Raw genomic sequence first — 20425 nt, forward strand, 5'->3', positions numbered from 1 at the left:
TGAGAAGGGGTTACACCAAAAACATCTCCCATATTAAAAAAATAGGAGCACTCTTACCCCATGGTCATATTTTTTAAATATATGGTTTCGAAACCCCTTGATACCAAGCGTAAGAACAAAGAAAAAGGAAGCTTCGGTCAAGTGCCGAGCAACGGAACGTGCTCTAGACATTCAGAATACTCTAATTACTTAAGATTTTGTAATACTACAAACCCAAAATGACAATTTGGCTAAATTTTTCAACTTTCAAAACCCAAACAGCTGTAAATTGTGTCATCTGGAACAATTACTTTCAACATCCCGCAAATTCAAAGACACTATCTAAAAATCCAGAATTAAGGGGCGCCTGGGTGGCTCAGTCGGTTGAGCATCCGACTTCAGCTCAGGTCATATCTCCCAGTTTGTGAGTTCGAGCCCCGCGTCAGGCTCTGTGCTGACACCTCAGAGCCTGGAGCCTGCTTCGGATTCTGTGTCTCCCTCTCTCTCTGTCCCTCCCCCGCTCAGGCTCTGTCTCTCTCTCTCTCTCTCTCTCTCTCAAAAACAAACATAAAAATTTTTTTTTAATCCAGAAATAGAAACCAACAAATCATGAACATGTGATGCTTTATTTAATTTATTATTCTCGAACATTCTTCTTCCTTTAATAAAAAGAATAGCAGTGATATATCTGCTACTGGTAGAAAATGAAGAGCTCTTCTATAAAAGGCTACAAAGAGAAGTTGCAATTATTACTGAATATGCCAACTCAGTTTAAAATATTCAAGAGAAGCTGGTCAACAGTGTTCACCACCTTGAAGCAGCCCCACCTCCCTCTGAACTGGTGATCTGCTGTCCCTCCTCGGCAATCCTTCAGCAAAGTCCTTCCCCATCTTAACTGTACTGGTCGGAACACAAAGACGTAGGGACAGAGCGGGAATGCAGGGTCACCCCGTATCTGGTCCTGCTCCCCAATGACAACAGGGGAGGTCGCAGGACAAGGTAGGAAAGGAAACAATCCGGTGATGCACAGGCATCCGAGACCCAGAGCAGGACTTTCTCTCCCTGTGGCCTGAGGGTCAGTTGTTGAGACAGAATAGAAATAAAAGTGAAAGGAATCTGAAGAAGACATTTAAAAACTGAAAGGCTTGACTCAACATTTTTTACTTTTGGTGAAGTCGAATGGTTTCCACCACTGAGCGAACTGCAGTGCCTTCTTCCTCTGATCCTCAAAGCTTTCCCGGATCCCTTTCCTCCACAGCCTGGGTTCTATATCCAACATCCCACCAATGATTTCCTTTTAAAGAATGAGAGAAATACAGACACATATATGTATAAATGCTGAAAACAGAATGAAACTATTTCTATTTATATTTATACTAAGTATAAAAGTCAGTAGTTCTCCAAGATGATACTCAAATTCTACACACATATTAGTTTCAAGTTAAAAAATCTTACTTTCCAGTATGGAGGTTCCTCAAAAAGTTAAAAACAGAACTACCCTATGACCCAACAATTACACTACTAGGTATTTACCCAAAGGATACAAAAATACAGATTCGAAGGGTACATGTATCCCAATGTTTACAGCAGCGCTATCTACAATAGCCAATTATGGAAAGACCCCAAGTGTCCACTGGCTGATGAATGGATAAAGAACATGTGGTATATATATAATGGAATATTAGTTGGCCATCAAAAAGAATGAAATCTTGCCATTTGCAACAATGCAGATAGAGCTAGAGAGTATAAGGCTAAGTGAAGTAAGTCAGGCAGAGAAAGACAAATGGCTACAAATTCATTCATATGTGGGATTTAAGAAACAAAACAAATGAGCATGGGGGGAAAAAAGAGAGGCAAACCAAGAAACAGATTCTTAACCACAGAGATCACACTGATGGTTATAGCGGAGAGGTGGGCAAGGGATGGGAGAAACAGGTGATGGGGATTAAGGAGGGTACTTGCTGGGATGAGCACAGGGTGCTGTATGTAAGTGATCAATCACTAAATTCTACACCTAAAACTATTATTGCACGTGTATGTTAACAAGCTGGACTTTAGATGAAAACTTGGGGAAAAAAATCTTGTTTTCAGTTAGTTCTAACTATGCAAGCCCTAGAATTCTAGCAGTGCTAGTTTTGTCTCTTGTCATGTTCTTTGTCCGTTTTGTTGCTTGTTAGCACATCTACCAGAGAGGTGCAAAGGGGAGGAAGGGAGCGTGACATTTAATTAATTTGGTCCTCATGAGCTGTTCTGGTAACCAGTATGGAGAAAAAGTTGGCCGACATGCAACAATTATTAACTCTGGTGTCGGACTGCAGTTGAATCTCAGGCCAACATTCTCTCTACTACCCCTTATATTTATAAGCCAGTTTCTTCTACTATTAGCTGGAGATCTTTATTCAGGAAATAGAATATTTTATTTTATTTTATTTTTAATTTATTTATTTATTTTATTTATTTTTGACAGAGAGAGACAGAGCATGAGCAGGGGAGGGGCAGAGAGGGAGGGAGACACAGAATCTGAAACAGGCTCCAGGTTCTGAGCTGTCAGCACAGAGCCCGACGTGGGGCTTGAACTCACAGACCTCGAGATCATGACCTGAGCTAAGTCGGACGCTCAACCGACTGAGCTACCCAGGCATCCCTAGAATCATATTTTAATACTAATAATCCAAATAAACAAAGAATTAAAAATTATAAACCACCTTCTTTTAAGAGTCACATTCCAAACTCCTGTAAGAGATGGATTTTGATTTAACTGCTTTCATTATCCTAGATTACTTCCCTCATGATTCTCTTCCTGTGCTGTTAGCTACAGAAAGCAATGCAATTTATGACTGTGAGTATCCACGTACACAAGGATATGGGGGAAACATGCAATGCTTACGGGAGGGCAGTATGGCAACACAGGACCACACTGGGCTGAGGGTCAAACTGTGCATGTTCAGTCTACTTCCACAGGGCTGTGTGGTGAGATCCTGGACAGGCTCTTAACATTTTTACCAAGGGGACATACTGTGTACAAGCAAGTACCAAATGTCGTTGGGGATACAAAGATAACTAACATACATCTACCTGTCTTCAGAGAACTAACAGAATGTGGGCCTGTGGTAGGACCAGAAGAATGACCAACTACACAAAGAACTGTCTTAAAGAGCGGAATAAGGTAAATGCCATTGCAGACTACATGGAGACTCAAAAAAAGAAGATTCTAGTTATTGGATACATCAGAAAAGGCTTAGTGTAAGCTCCTTCACTGAGAAACAGAAATAAAGGGCCCAACAAAGAGAGTAATTTTAGAAAACATCAAGACTAAATTTAGATTTAATGCGACAGTTTTCTTGGCATCAGCCCAAGTAAGCAATGTAGTTTAAGCAAGCCTAGTTTATGAACTGGCCTAACACTGTCTCTGTAAAATACCAAGTTTTGTCTTATGGGTACCATACAGGTACCACTGAGTCTTGGTAACAGAAGCAGCTGTGAATGGAAAGAGACCATCCCCCTCCTGCTCTCTGAACACTCGCTTAGGCAGCAGGCTGAAGGGAGTTCTTGGGCTCACAGGCTGCTTCTTGAGAAGCAAATTTGGGGGGAAACGGATCAGCGATGCCATGCTAACTGAGGAAGCTTTCTTTTTAAACAGTATCATATAAACATATTTGTTCAGGACTGCAATCTCCCAATTAAATTTAGAAAATTAAAAAAAAATGGGTATTTTACTTTGTTTTCAAAAAAATCAGGTAGGAAGGAAGGAAGGAAGGAAGGAAGGAAGGAAGGAAGGAAGGAAGGAATCCAGAGTCTGAGAGCCTTCAGTTATAGAGTTCTATTGATTAAAACAACAGGGGTTTTCAGAGCAATGAAAACAAATTTCTTTCTAATTAACTCCATGAGAAAACATTTTGAAAATTTCTCAAACACGTTTCTGTACTATATCTCAACAGTTCAAAAATGCATGTGATTTGGGGCCTCTAACATTTTAAAGGCAACAGAATAAACAGTTCTGAATCCGAACCTCTGGGGTCGAGATTCCTCCTGACGCGAGCCTACTCGCTGTAGAGGACGGCCACACAGCGGAGATGAGAGTGAGGAGGGAGACAGGGGCCCCAGGGCAGAGTTCATGAGGGCTCCTCTAGTCAGAGGATGGTATGAGCAGGAAAGCCTGAGCCAGACTCGATGCAAAGGCCACTTCTAGAACTACTACTGCCCAGACTTCTTTTGACTGTTGCAGCGGCCACGTTAGTTTCGTTCCAGTGCCTGACACCACCTCACGTACTTCCCAGATACGCAGTGGACCCTACTTTGTGGCTGCACCCCCAGCAGTGAAACGAATGGTGATCTACGATCGCCACGCAGATATCTGCCCAGAAACCATGTGAAATGACTCACTCATATACTCTTCTCGGACCACATGGTGCTTCGTCATAAGTGCAGACGTGAGGTCATCCGTTCTCAGGTTCAACCAGGAATGAGAGGTGCATGGACCAGTTCTGTCCCTTAGAAGCGCGTGACCGGGTCACATAACCTGTCTGCAGCCCGGCTCCCCCATCGGTGAGATGAAAGGAAGGACAGCCTCCACAAAGCAGAGTCACTGCGAGCAAACTCACTGTGGGTGTCTAGAGTGTCACCCTTGTGGCACAAGGCCAGGTGCCTCCACAGGAAAACGGCTACCCTCACTCTCGACGGTGTCAGAAAATGGTGGGTTCCAAAGGGACATTCCTGACTGTTAGCAACAGTCTGAGGTATTTTTATTGGCAGCTTTGAGGTTCTCTCTCTAAAACTGGGTAGAAGAGCACTCACCAACTTCACTCTCTATTGTGCCCCAAGTTTTGATTTCCCTTTGAAAGAAAAGTGTTATTACCAAACTGCTACAACACTCTGGAATTTTATTAAACTTGTGAGCTTACCTTCCCAAAGTAATGAGGGAATTTATGTTGATCTTCAATGACGTGGGCAAACCCTCCTTGGAGGCCAAAATCTACAGAGAAGTAAGGTAAGCCCCTGGGTACCTAAATAAACAGATAAATCACACATGAGTACAGCCCGGAATCGGCAAGTTCTGTGCAATCCCTTCTCCTGCTCTAGGATATGACGGAAGTTAGGCAACCCTTCACAACAAGAGCATATAATAAATTTCCAATTCAAGAATACGTAGTGACGTAACTTTCAGAGTCAAACATTTCATTTGGTAGCCTTTCAGCCAGATAGCTCTTTAGCTATAATCAAAACCAATTCTTTTCCTGTCTTTGAGGAAAACAGCAAGAAAAGGTAGTGTTTTTATATAGATAACAGTAGAATAATTTTCTTTAAACTACACAGAGAATAAGGGTATCATTCCTATATTTCCCTCACAAAACAGAACAGGAAGAGAGACCTAACCATATACTTAGAGCTTTGCTCATAATATTTTTATTACCATTTATTTATCAAAAATAAATTAAACCCAATCATAATTTTTTCTTAACTGGTGAGGTGGGTATAACAATATTTAGTTAACCAACCTCATTTCAAAGTATCTCCAGGACTAACTATGATCTTTTCCTCTCTCCTTTCTACACACACACACACACACACACACACGCAAACGCACAAATGCGCAAACGCGCACGCACGCACATGCTCATTCTGGCCCTGAATCCCACATGTCTATTTCACTATAAGTAGTTAATGTTGTAAAAAAATCAGTTTATAAAATAGTATATAACATCAAATAGTAGAATATAACATCAAATATATATATATATATAACATATATATATATATTATATATATACACACACACTATATAATAGTATATAACATCAAATGCAGGGAAAACAGGTTACTGTTTTGTGGCTTTATTTATTTTTCTTACTTTCACATTTTCAGAATAGGATAAACAAGTACACGACCTAGACAGTCAGGAAAAAATAAAGTCAAGAGACTGAGAAGGCCTCTAATCAAAGCTCTGAACTTTCTGCCTATGTAGCCCCAGGCCAGTCATTTACCACCTCTGGGTCTCCTGAGAAATACGAAGAACTGAGAGGTTTGCTGCGAGGATGAACTGCGCACCCAGGGTAAGCTGCGGCAGAGGGACTTCACACATGCAATTAGTTTATGGATATTCAAATGAGGAGATATCCTGGGTTATCCTCGTGGGCCCAATACAATCACAAGGATACTTATAAGTAAGAGTCAGGAGAGTCAGCATCAGAGAAAAACTGGAAGATCCCACACTGCTGGAACTGAAGATGAAGGAAGGAATCTCGAGTGGCTTCTAGAAAAGGGAAGGGAACGGATTCTTCCCTAGAGCGTCCAGAAGGAACGCACACCTGCTAACACCTTGATTTGAGTCCAGTGCAGCACATTTTGTATTGTGACCTCCAGGACTGCAAAATAAATCTGTGTCCTTCCGTCGCCGGTAGGAAACGAACATCCATGCCAAGTGACTGACTCAACAACTCAGGACGTAAGTGCCCAGACGGCGCAGTAAACACACCACTGCTCTGCAAGGAGTGGGGGCTGCCACGAGCTTGTCTGTCCTCTCCCTGTGGCTACTGGGGACAACCGGCTGTCTCATCAGGACGGTGGCTCGTCAGCAGGCGCATGAAAGCTCTAGTATCAAAGCGCGTGCACACTTACCACTTTGCTTTTCCTGCCTTGGCCAGACAGAGGGAACGACCTCTGGTATCGCTCTTGAAAGACACTGACAGAACTATGGCAAAACATTTTATTGATGGTAAACAACAACAACAACAAAACAGTAATATTTGAATCTGCCCCTTTCAATATTTCCAGGTATTACTCCTGACTTGCTCTAATTGTCCTTGAGCTTGAAGGTCTCTGGGTGAACCCAAATTTTCCTTGACATGGACTTTCCTCAGTCTTAAAAATCCCTAAATGTGCTAGATGTTTTTTAATTATAGCTATCACAAAATTAAACTTACAATCATCACATTAAAAGTTGAGAAAGAATTCACATGAAATCTCAATGTCACAGCCTTGTGAAAACCGAGCAGTGTTGTTGACAAGTTAGTTGATAACACACAAGTGCTCTGCACTGAGCACACAGAGAGATGTGTTTCCCTGTGTACTGCCACGAACTTCACACAACTACAAAGAAATCAGGGCCCAGAAAGGGAGCAAGGGGGCACAAAAAGAGAAGCTCATACTCACAGCAGAAAAACATAAATCAACAAAGAATCAGAATAAATTACCAGAAGCCAAGAATTTACTTGAATAAAAAAATCACCCCACCCCACAAAGCAGGTAAAACACTTTATGAAACTACCAAGGACACAGAGTCTTAAAAATAAGTATAATGAGGTTCTTCCAGAATAGAAATAACATTAAAATAAGTCAAGATTGTTCACTTTGTGCTCAGAAACACTTTTATCATTTTAAAAAGCCACTGAAAAGCTTATTAGCCTAAAAAGTGACCTCCTTTAGAATTATTCCTAATACTCAAGTTCTCTTCACAATTCCATCCACATAATTATCGAATCCTAAAGCTAAAAGGGACCACAGATATCATCTGGCCCACTCCCTGTCTGCTGTGACTCTCAGATACTATGTGATGACTTAGAAAGGCAACTCTTGGGATCTCGGCAATGCTTCCAAGTAGAATATACAACTACTGTTCCTACAAAGGTCTGTATCTGTTTCAGATTTTCCATATTAGTTAAAATATTAAAACTCCCTAGGCATCTGACTCAAGTACTGAGCACGTTTTAAAAAACAAACTTAAAATAGGTACTAGATGGTTCACCAGGAAGAAAACTGCATACACAGGATAGCAAATAGAGAATAATACGTATCTTTAAAAACTTCTACTTAGAAATACTTTCAAATGCCATTAAAATCATTTTATATAAGAGTATTTAATGGCAGGGCACCTGGGTGGCTCAGTCGATTAAGTGTCTGACTTCGGCTCAGGTCACGATCTCACGGTTTGTCAGTTCGGGCCCTGCATTGGGCTCTGTGCTAACAGCTCGGAGCCTGGAACCTGCTTCGGATTCTGTGTCTCCTTCACTCTCTGCCCCTCCCCAACTTGTGCTCTGTCTCTCTATGTCTCTCAAAAAATAAATAAATGTAGAAAAAAAAAAGAAAAAAAAAGAATATTTAATGGCAATGGAGATTATGAGAAGTGAAAAACTCAGGCATAATAGATGTGTGTATGTTAGGTATCCTTTTCTTTTTTTCTTTTTTAGAGACAGAGGGAGCATGTAAGCAGGGGAGAGGGGCAGAGAGAAAGACGCAGAGAGAGAGAGAGAGAGAGAGAGAGAGAGAATTCCAAACAGGCTCCACATTCAGTGCAGAGCCCAACACGTGACTTGATCCCATGACCTTGGAAACATGACCTGAGGCAAAATCAAGAGTCAGACACTCAACTGAATGAACCCCTCAGCTGCCCCCTAGATACGTTTTACTATAGGCTCAGAGAAGACAGAAATGAAAAGGACACTTGTTAAGGGGGGAGTTAATATACTGTCTGGTCGAATTCGCCAGCAAGGGGAGAAAAGAAGACTATAGACAATGTTTTACCTTTGTATTAAACCTATCTTCAGTAAGGCAATGAAATTTCAATCTCTTGAGTAGGACATAATAAATGCAATGAGATATCTTACCAGTCACCTGTATCAGGAGTCTGGCTTTCCAAAAAGAATATACGGAAGAAAAGAGCCTAGTGTCATCTATTAGAACAAGGGTCAGCAAACTTAAGAAAACATAAAAGTCGGAATTTAAATAAAATGTTCTGGGCTTTGAAGATTACACAGTCTCTGCTGCAACTCTCCACTCTGCCCTTGCTGCATGAAAGCTTCCAAAAGCAGCACCTAACAAACTGCTGTAGCTGCACTCGAATAACGTTATTTACACACGAGGGCAGAGGGATGACCTAGCACACAGGCTGAAGTGCCTGCCCCGCCCCCAGAGTCCACATCCCTGTTCTGCTCCAGCACGTGCAATGCACATAGAAGAGTGCCTGGTAAACAGCTCTCACTCAGTGAACGGCTGTACAGCAAAGTGTGTTTTGAACAGAAAACCAAAAAGGAATCCACAGTTCTAGCATATCTCTATTCCAGTTCATTTAGACGTCTAGAAAAGAGAGAGGTCCTTGTGACAGTACTCAACTTGTGTAACGTGTCTAAGAGTGAGTGTGTGGATCGACTAAGCTGTGAAGCTCGGTTGGAAACTCCCCTAAAGAAAAATGAACCCATAATCTAACTTAGCCACTGTTTTAAAGATTGTAACAGGTAATCTTTATATGGGCGGGGGGGGGGGGGGAGGGAAGAACTCCAAAATCAAATAGAGCCTCTAGGAAAATGTTATCCTCATTATAATTTGAGTAACGAGAGGGCCCCTCTCCCTACTTCCACAGAGGCTGAGAAGCCCATTACAGGAGCTCCTACAGCAGAGTCTGATGTGGTCACAGCCAACTGTAGGCACCACAATGGCACAGTGCCAGAAGGTGAGGAAGGCACAGCTCCAGAAGGTGAGGAAGGCACAAGGCCAGAAGGTCAGGAATAAATATTCACATAAGCATCTGAACAAAGGAGCATTTGCTAGACCAAGTAGAATGAAAAGAATTTCTTATTCATAGAATTAGTTACTTCACCTTGGGTCACTCAGCCAAATGGTCTCTTTCTTTCTTTTTTTTAATTTTTTTTTTTTGATGTTTATTTATTTTTGAGAGACACAGTGTGAGCGGGGGAGGGGCGGAGAGAGAGACAGAAAGACACAGAATCTAAAGAGGCTCCAGGCTCTGAGCTGTCAGCACAGAGCCCGACACGGGGCTCGAACTCACAGGCCGTGAGATCATGATCTGAGCCGAAGTCAGACGCTTAAACGACTGAGCCACCCAGGCGCCCCAAATGGTCTCTTTCTTAAGTAAGATGTGACAATTAATGATCCCTAAACATCAGGATCATTTCTTATACCAAGGGCAAGAAAAAGATACTTACAGACTTTCTGATGTCTTTCGAAGAGAGATCGATCAATTTCTTGTTCATAGACCATTCTTCATCAGATTCCATTATGGCTTTCTAAGAAATAGCCATTTATTAATGAAAAAATAGCTTATAAGCAAACACAAAGAGACTGTTTAAAAATAAAGTAATACAGTGAATTAATCACAGATAGAGCATACATGGTAGGTGGTTCATTATTTAAAATGTGTTAAGGCTTTAATTCGTTATTTAAAATTGGACCTTAATTTTCTTTAAAGTCCTATCTTTAGGAAAAAGGAAATATTATTTACTCATTCTTAATTCTTGTACTAACTTCAGCCCAACTTTACACCACAAATACAATCCTTAATAAGCCTAAGCAATTTAATTTAAACGTAAGTTTGTGAACATAAAAGTTCACAACTTCCTTATCCCATTCATAGAAACCTACTCAAATAAATTTGTTTAGTTTTACTGCCCTTTTCGCAAAAGAGTAATTTCTGACAACCAGGTACTTGAACTATTTGGCCCTATAACAAAGAAGTAAAAATGAAGGGGAAAAATACATAGATACGGCATTGTAAGACCTCCGAGCCTAAGCAACAGAACTAGTATTTATGGTAAAGAAATATTTAATAGAAAAACCAGGATGATGAGTATCAAGTACTCTCATTTTTGTACAGTTGTCATCCCTAATGAAGCAAATTTTAAACATAAAATTAGCATTCAAATAAGCACAGTTTAAAAGCATCAGATACACTGCTGGTCCATATTTAAAAGGCATATGGGGCACTGGGGCTGATACTATAACGTAGCACATTCAGTATAAAACTGAAGGCAAATCAAATAAAAGGTTTAGGGTAGAAAAGTGACACACCATTCTAAGTGATGACATTTCTGTCACCCAACATGAGCAACAGTGGCTGCTTACATTCCTATTACCTCAATGCCTGTGGTCACAATCACCTAAGACTCTACGGAGGAGATACAAAAAAAAGAAAGGAAAAAAAAATGAAGAAAAGAATAATAATCTCTTTCCCAACTGATTTTGCTTAACACACAACTGGCAAGTTGGCTCTTTCTCCTACTTTACTAGTATATTTCTTAAAATCAAATAATCAAATTGTTTTTAGAAATCTGTAGAGAGAAAGCATATTTTCACCACCTCATTAACCTCAACAAGTCTCACCATCCTTTGTACTGGGTTGTCCAGTCCACGAATAAACTCTCCCATCCTGTATCGTCTAAATGTTGCATGGGAAAGTCTCCGTGCATCACTTCATAAAACACTGCCTCCATTTTTCACTTTACATGTTACTATTTCATATACGTTTCTACACATGCATTTATATTAGCCTATAAATTATAATGTATTCAGCTCAGCCTCAAAACCATGCTATCTTGTAAAAGCTGCCTGAATATTATAATGACACTTAACTGATTAAAAACTCTAGTAATTATGTCCAAAAATGTATGTCAAGGTTAGATGCTAGTTTCTTCTTACAAATAGCATCATGAGGTATTAAATACTAAAAGAACAGTAACTTGTCTCAGCAATTGTTAACATGGACTATTTGTATGTAACTCTCTCCAGCTCTTGTGAATTTCAGTGAGTTTTCTAGAATTACGACTATAATTTTGACCGCAAAGGACTTCAAGGTAAAACCCTGATTTTTCATTTTAGAACTGAAAAATTAAAATAGACATCATAAACTGCCATTCAACAGTATATTCATACAAATAAGCATGCTTTTTTTTTTCAATGTTTATTTATTTTTGAGAGAGAGAGACAGAGTGTGAGCAGGGGAGGGGGAAAGAGAGAGGGAAACAGAGAATCCAAAGCAGGCTCCAGGCTCCAAGCTGTCTGCACAGCGCCAGATGCGGGACTCAAACTCACAAGCTGTGCGACCACGACCTGAGCTGAAGTTGGACACTCAACCGACTGAGCCACCCAGGCACTCCCAAATAAGCATGCTTTTTAAAGGTCAAAATCCCAAATTTCTCTCTACAGAAATTTACAAAGAATTTTTTTGTGTGCTTTACTGCATTTCTTTATATAAAGTTTGATATTAGTATATAAGGACAAAAAATACAAGAAAAAAGATAACCGTATTCATAAAACAGCACTGTTGTGAAACAGGATGCATGCAAAAGTATCCAGAAATACCTTAAAGTAGATGGGAGCCATGTCACCCACTTCCTTCGGGAGAGGAATGCACTCGTAAACCATATGGTACTGCTTCTTCATGCTCATGTTGGTTTCTAAAAAGATGCAGTCCAACCCTTTATCTTCAAACATCTTTACCAATGATTTCCTAAACATCTAAAGAAAATAAAATGATGAGGTAACTAAAAGACTTACAGACAAAATATGGAAAATAATAAAAGGTACACTAAATCCCTTTAAAATAAAAAATAAATGGTCAACAATGTTTAGATTCCGTACTGTTACCTTACCATTACTTTACTTTCTAAATCTACTATATCATTTCACATATTTAAGCAACTTTTCTTTTTTTATTTATTTATTTACTTTTTGAGAGTCAGAGACAGAGCACGAGCAGGGGAGGTGCAGAGAGAGGGAGACACAGAATCAGAAGCAGGCTCCAGGCTCTGAGCTGTCAGCACAGAGCCCCATGCGGGGCTCAAACCCACGAACCGTGAGATCATGACCTGAGCCGAAGTCAGTCAGCCCAAGCGAATGAGCCACCCAGGCGCCCCTAACCAACTTTTCTTTTTAAACTGAAACGTACTCTGCAGGGTTTTGTGTATATATTGGAAATGTTCCAATAGACTACAATAAGACAAGGAAGAGATAAAATCAAACTCAAGGAGTAAAATAGGCAGAAAAGATGGTAAAATCAGAGGAAAACAACCACAAAACACAGAAGGTACTTACTCCTGGAAGGTGGGTGTGGAACCCACTTCCAAGTATCTCCCCAGGCTCACAGCATCTTCATCCACTGGCTCCCACACACGTCTGCTGACCCTGCACTTGGACCTTGTATACTCAAGCATCCCCTATTTTCACGTACAATCATGTCCCACCAAGTGTATCAAAGTCAAATGTACTACGGTGGAACAGTAAGGGTGTTTTCTTTTCCCAAAGAACTCAGCGTTATTATAAAATCCCTGCTTTTTATTCTTTTCTACTTACTTACAGATTTATTATTTCACACCCTGAGTCCTGGAGCACAGACACGCCGTCCAGACGCTCACAGGTATGCACAGGACATCCCCTGTGGTACAGGATGATGTCAGGGCTTAGAAGAAAGGGGACCAGGCTGAAGGCTGTAGCCAGAAGCTGACTCTCCCCACACCGCCAAGGTGTCTAAGAATTCGAAATTCAAACTTGGCCTTGTAGAGTGTCATATATTTATTCTATCTTTATTAAGTGTTAGTATATTTGTCTAAGTAGGAGGAAGAAAGATTTTTTTTTATTTTTTTTAAAGTTTATTTATTTTTGAGAGAGAGACAGAGAGTGCACAAGAGGTAGAGAGGCAGCGAGAGAATCCCAAGCAAGCTCCCCACTGTTAGCACAGAGGCCAACACGGGGCTCGATCTCATGAACCGTGACGTGAGCCGAAACCAAGATTCAGACACTTAACTGACTGAGCCACTCAGGCGCGCCCCCCCCCACCTTATTAAATTTATTTTTGAAACATTTTTTAATCTAGATTTGTCAGCTAATTTATAACTTTCAAGTATCTTAAATTGTTCAGTTAGGACTATAGATCACATGTAGAAAATAGAGAGATCCCATACACCTCTACCCCAGTTTCCCCCAATGGTAGCATCTTACAAAACAACAGTACAGCATCACAACCAGGATATTAACAGGGACACGGTGAAGGCACAGAGCAATCCCAACGCTCCCAGCCACACTCCCTCTCATCACTTGGGCAAAACCGCCACTGCGTTCTCCATTTCTTTAATCCTACCATTTCAAGCATGTCGTACAGGTGGAATCACACCACCTTTTCAGGTTCCTGGTCTTAGCTCAGCCTAACTCCCTGGAGATTCAGCCAGGTTGTGGCTCAGACACTGCCTAGCAACTGCCACGTGCAGACAGCTGTTCAGCTTCCCCACTCAGCCTCCACGGACACCCCAAAAGGGGAGAAGCTACTTGTCACTGCTGCCTGGGGGGTGGGGGTCCTGGGACTCCGCCAGGCCTCCGATGGTCACTTGTCAGTAATGACTTGTCACGCTTCCGTTCTGTACTCATTTCATAAAACAAGAACAAGTAGGAAAAAAGGAAATCAAATAATTATACATTGAGATAAACTACAAAGATACCTAGTAAGCAACAGACACAGGATTTGCTTTTCATTTCTGACCAGAGCTGTAGAGAAGTTCAGCAAAGCCTCTTTTAAAGACTCCATTTGTTGTCAAAGTCTTGGCTAATAGTCTAATAATCTCATTGTCAGGTGACTTGTTAGCTAAATCATTAGAGATGACTATATAGGATTGCTTCCCCTTTAAAAATCCTCTGAATCTTGTACTACACTTCATAAAATCAAATTAACAGTGCACACACAATTGAGGTTAAATTACGGTAAAAAATCATAAAATATAAAATACCGGTATAGGTATCTACATGGTGAAAGTGGTCATTCAAATTTTATAGTTGCCATGGCCCCAATCTGATTTCTGCAGACAACAAACCTTCCCAAGAAAAGCCATGTTCACTAAACGGTTTCATTTTCCTCTTCCTGGGCAAACAAGACTAGATTTCCCAGCCTCTCTGGGACTTAGATGGGGACATATTTAATTCTGGGCAAAGGAATGTATCTAGAAATGATAGGTGTCACTTGTGACAAGTGACTTATGTGTCCCTTGAAACAGTGAAGGGGCAGTGTGCCTTCTTGTATTCATTTTCTTCCATCCAAGGTCCTGAAAGAGGACCCCACCACAGGAGAGCCTGATGATGGAAGGAGCCTGGATACCCAATTAAATGCCTGGGGGCGATCTGCCTTGGGAACTGCCCAACCCACACTGGACCGTGACATAAGAAATTAACTTTTCCTGTCTTGAGCACTGTGAGTTCGGTTCTGTTTGCAACAGCAGTGACCACAATTCGATGGACGATTCACAGACATCGGTGCTAAGACTGACACGGCTCACGAGCCAGGAAGTGACAACCGTTCATCCATTCCCACCTCTACTCTGTCGTTTTTCCCAAAAGTTACCTTCTCAGGCCTAGTAAACACTTAGAAAACAAACACACTTGCACAAAACACTTAGAAAACAAAATGGGGAAAATATACAAAGCTGGTTTTATAAGATAGTTTTTTAGACTGTCTCTATGTTGTTAACTGCTACCATTTGTGAATTTTTATTTATTATGAATATTTTCGATGAACTGTTATTTATTTCATTACCTAGTGCAGTGGTAACATAATCTTACTGGCTAGAAAAAGGAAAACCATTGCTGGAGTAGAACTACGTATTTGAAAACTAAGCTTCTTTGAAGAAAGGAGAAAATGGATATAAAGCAGCAGCAGCACCGACAATGTAACATTGTCTCACAAACTTTCTTGCTTTCCTGTTGATCCACAGCCCTTTCCTGGTTTAACTGTTTTGATGCTTGTTCTAGATACTATGTGGATGACAGTGAGGAAGACAGACTCCAGACGTCATGAATTACAAATGCAAACTTAAAGGTACTAAATTAGTAGTGATGCAAGAATAGTTCACTATGATAATATAAACATCATACAAGCAGGGCACACACAAACACTCAAGTACTTCTCTCTGCATAAAAAAACTGTACTTGAAAAACACGAGTTCAGGGGCGCCTGGGTGGCTCAGTCGGTTAAGCGGCCGACTTCGGCTCAGGTCATGATCTCGCGGTCCGTGAGTTCGAGCCCCGCGTCGGGCTCTGTGCTGACAGCTCAGAGCCTGGAGCCTGTTTCCGATTCTGTGTCTCCCTCTCTCTCTGCCCCTCCCCCGTTCATGCTCTGTCTCTCTCTGTCTCAAAAATAAATAAATGTTAAAAAATTAAAAAAAGAAAAACAAAAAAGAAAAACACGAGTTCAATGAAAGAATTTGAGGTTACCCGCTCCACTAAAGAAGGATCTTCCCGAAGCTCAGTATAACACATACACTATACGTATTTAAATAATATTCATTCTTTAAGTTATACGACAACCAAACACTGAAGAAAGGTTTTTAGTTCATTATTATAACATACCAAAACTATTTTATGCTTCACAGAGATATAGATCCCCATATTATGGGGATTATAGAACATTCCCATTTTTCTAGTAGAAAAAACTCTACCCATTGGGTAATCACTATTTTCCATATTTCTAAACTCTGACTACTCACCTACACGCCATTCCTCATTTTAATTAACACATCTAGACTAAAATTCCTTACAATATATTTAAGTAAGCTATACTAGAGTGTTGCAATTCTTAATTTGTATCAAGTCACATTATAACAATTCAGGTGTATATAAGTAAAACTTTTTGAAATGAAAATTAAAGCATTATACTTGGAAATATCAAAGCTATGTAATGTTGATCATATAGTATTAATACTATAATTTATTCAGATTTTCTAAATAGAACATGTCCAAAGGTAAAGTTATCCAGAGATAAATGTTATGAGATAGAATACATATATTTAACTCTGTGCCCTCCATGGAGTAGCCACTCAGAAATGACATTAAAGTAATTTTTAAAACAGCCCAAATTACTGGAACAAAGAGAACGAGAGAAGCCTCACTGGAAATCAGATCACTCCATAATAAGTGACTTAAACATCAGCAAGCTGGCTCATCCCTGGCCGGTGTGGCGGGAGGGGATCGGCAGGGGTAGCAGAGAAGACAGCCATCCCGCACCACAGAACCCTCACAAGGCTCAAGAACTGGTAAGCACCAAGCGGTTACAGAAGGAGAGTGAAGGTGTAGCAAAAAGCAAATGGCATAGATGGAAGTCTTTTGAAAAAAGCAATTAACACGCCGATACCCTCAACACCAGCAGAACGCTGTCGGATTATTCTCTGTAGAAGGTCAACAGTAAGTTTGCTGGGCTGGCAAAACCTGACACAGCTGGAGTCTGAAAACGGGGGCATTACAGGAAATGTTACAGAGTGTTGAAATTCTGCTGCCCCAGCCTTCTTCCCCCACTCGTCTGCCAGAACAGGAGCAAACCGTCTCAGATGCACCAGGTGAGAGATGGGAAGAACTGTCTCTGGAGAGTCTGATCGCCCCCAGAAAAAGACCTGGGGGTGCAATACTGGAGCTTTCCCAGGGAAATGGCCCCATCACACCGCTCAGCAGCAAAGCCCACTGTAGGCAATGGCCCCACCACCACACCGCTAATTTGGGATATTTAAATAATGGATCCACGGTGTCTGACGATAACATAAGCTCAAACCTATCTGTCAAACTGGTAAGAATAACTTTAAAGGGGACCAAGCTTCACTATATAGTTAATGAAACTAAAAAACCTGGCTCCTATTCATTCAAAATCTGGGATTATTCCCATATGCTGTGCTGAAACTTAGTTTTGCATTTTCTATTAAATATAAGATCCAAAATTAAATTTAAATGTTACTAGAGGATGGGGATAAACATCACTTAGAAAAAGTGGCTCCTGCATTTCCAAACATTATTTTTTCCTAAGTCAAATAATCTTTGTTAAATATTCTCTAGAAGGGGGGAATAACCATAAAGGTATTTACCAGGGCGTGATTAACTTGAAGTTTTTTTTTTAAGATTCTTTATTTTTAAGTAATCTCTGTACCCAACATGGGGCTCAAACTCAAACCCCAAGATCAAGAGTCGCATGCTCTTCTGACTGAGCCAGCCAGTCAGTATTGAACTTCTGAATATATTTGAAGGTAAGAACAAAAATCCCCAAAGCTACATTTCTTTAAATAAGCTAGAATTCAAATACTTTATTTGCTCACTGTCTTATACTAATTTACAACTTGTAACAACTAATTCTCTTATCACACAAAAAGCCATAATGCTATTCTCTGTGTAAGATAACTTGGCTTTCCTCCCTCACTCAATTTTCCATAGTGCATACAGCTCCCAAATCCACTGAAGTGCAATATAACCTGTACGAAAATACACCATACCTACGGGCAGAATTAATGATTTTTATCTCTGCATTTCTCAGGACACCGGGATTATCGACATTCATGTCCTCAGTATCTACTGAATGAATACATTTCTTCTTTATCCACCTCAATGTTTTCCATCAAGTGGCTTAATTTCTTACAGAAATATAAAACACACAGACTAGATTCCTGTATTACTTAAAATCTTTTTGGCACTGTAGTTTGCTCTAAGTTAAATCAGTTTTGCATGCATAAATTTTTAAGACATTCCAGAAAAGTCTCAAAATAATTCTGAAAACCAAATTTGCATACTTCCACTTTAAATTATTTACTGCACTGGCATCCACTACTAGAAAAAAATTTTTTCCCACATCAAGTGTATTTGTCCACATTCTTACCCATGCCTGGCCACAGATGTATGGTAACAGTCTGCCCTTTACTTTCACAGCATAAACGTAAAGATTACAAGGAGTAAGAGACTGAATTTCACAATGTGTGGTCAAAATATCTCCTCTTTGGCATCTTTATCAACATGATGCAAAGACCAGTACATAGTGTCTTTTACAGTCTTACAATTTTCACATTTTCTAACTAGGGGTCCCTGTAACTCCTATTCAACTGTCAAGTATTAGAAAAATGAAGAGTTTTATTTTTTTCTTTTTTGGTCATTATGAGGTCTTGAAATAATTCAGCAGCAATTTCACCCATGTCGTGCCTTTCAGTTTCTTGCAGAATCAGCCACAACAAGAAGGGGAGGGGAAGGGAGGGGAAGGGAGGGGAGGGGAGGGGAGGGAAGAAAAATCCTGAATCTAAAAGCTGGGCCAGGTAATAAAGGGAAAAGTATAAAAGTAAAGGCTGATAGCAAAATCACAGCAGCAGAGACCAATTCCATTACAGGAAAATATGGCAAATGCTGACTATGAACCTCTGGCTTCCAAAATTTATTTTTTATTATCTGAAAATCTCTTTTCCTTTATTACCTTACTTTGTCAAGAATGGCTATCTCCTGCTCCACAAAAGTAGAGATTAGAAATCTTACACTGATTTTTTAAGTAAAAATACTTATTACTGTGTCACAGTTTGTTTAGTACACAAAAGCTTTCAGTTGTACACCTGAAACTAGTAAGGCTATACATCAATTATATCTCAGTAAAAAATTAAAAAAAAAAAAAAACCCTTCAAAACAGGGAGTACATAAGGGAAATAAACTAAAAAGGGAGTGAGTGGTGAAAACATGATCTGGAGATGTACACAACTAGGGAAATGTATACAAATGTGTAAGTTCAGAAAGCAAAATCACTGGACAAAGGTGATAAAGAAACCCACTGGCGATTATTTCGTAAAAACTGCTCCTGCGCATTACAATGATGAGATTACCATGCTGACCTGAATTTCCTCCCAGATGTCTTCGTCCAGTAAGGTGGAAGCCCTGTGGTGTTGCAAAGGGACTATCAGGCAGTGTCCCTCAGTAAGAGATCGGACGTTGGGTAGACATAAATAAGCCTATGGGGAAAAAGTTGCAAAGAGAAATGTTACTGTATTTATTCTCAGTTGCTACCAATGAGCCATGGGAAACATGGCTGACACCTAATAAAGCACACTTGTTTACAAGCAATACGTTTTATTTTAATGTTTTTAAAGATATCTGATATTTTCAAAATGCTTTTAAAAGCCATGAAGGCAGATTCTAATAAAATGGAAATTTACAGCCCAAGTCTCAATTTTAACTGTTCTATGTATTTCAGAGATTGAGCGTACCCAAGGGCAAAATGAATGACACACTTTATCCTTGATCTGAGAAAGTTATATGCTTTCAAAGCCCTTGAAACAACACAATTTGGGGCAAGAATGAAAAGATATATGGCTTGGTAATGAAAGAGAAGTCTAACTGGTTTTCCTTATCATACTGCCTAAGCAAAGAGAATTAACCCAAGTAAGAGAGAAAGGAAATGTTCTCTGTATGGTTTTACTGCTCTGCTTAAGTTCCATCTGTTTAAATACATGTGTTACCTACAAACTGGTGCTATTTTTCCACTATATACAACTGTCTTAAAAAAGAAAAAAAGTCAATTAGCCTATATATAGTGAGCAAAGAGTGCTCATGAGGAACATTAAAAATATTCTGCAAAGGGGCTCACTCTTATTTTCTACTCTTTTTTGTTAGGTTTTAGATAGAAGTATTTTGTATGGCAGACAATATTATTTCACAAAATAATGCAAACTTTTTTTTTTTTAATTTTTTTTTCAACGTTTTTTATTTATTTTTGGGACAGAGAGAGACAGAGCACGAACGGGGGAGGGGCCGAGAGAGAGAGACACACAGAATCGGGAACAGGCTCCAGGCTCTGAGCCATCAGCCCAGAGCCCGACGCGGGGCTCGAACCCACAGACCGCGAGATCGTGACCTGGCTGAAGTCGGACGCTTAACCGACTGCGCCACCCAGGCGCCC

The 20425-nt window shown here is 40.2% G+C and overlaps 1 protein-coding gene across 1 annotated transcript in view; it reads right to left on the bottom strand.

The window, feature by feature from the left end:
* Positions 1-586: 586 nt before the first annotated feature.
* Positions 587-20425, bottom strand: part of CWF19L2 (CWF19 like cell cycle control factor 2) — a 150671-nt gene continuing 130832 nt past the window's right edge. Inside the window, exons 14-18 of the mRNA XM_047070451.1 lie at positions 19362-19478; positions 12067-12222; positions 9915-9995; positions 4881-4982; positions 587-1273 (exon numbers count right to left, since the gene is read on the bottom strand). Coding sequence (XP_046926407.1) covers positions 1130-1273; positions 4881-4982; positions 9915-9995; positions 12067-12222; positions 19362-19478 — 600 coding nt within the window. The 3' untranslated portion in view covers positions 587-1129. The remainder of the gene's footprint in view (positions 1274-4880; positions 4983-9914; positions 9996-12066; positions 12223-19361; positions 19479-20425) is intronic.

This window comes from Lynx rufus, unplaced genomic scaffold (genome assembly GCF_022079265.1).
Source record: "Lynx rufus isolate CCGP_SWC_20201006 ecotype Redwood Valley unplaced genomic scaffold, mLynRuf1.p SCAF_9, whole genome shotgun sequence".
NCBI classification, from domain to species: Eukaryota; Metazoa; Chordata; class Mammalia; order Carnivora; family Felidae; genus Lynx; species Lynx rufus.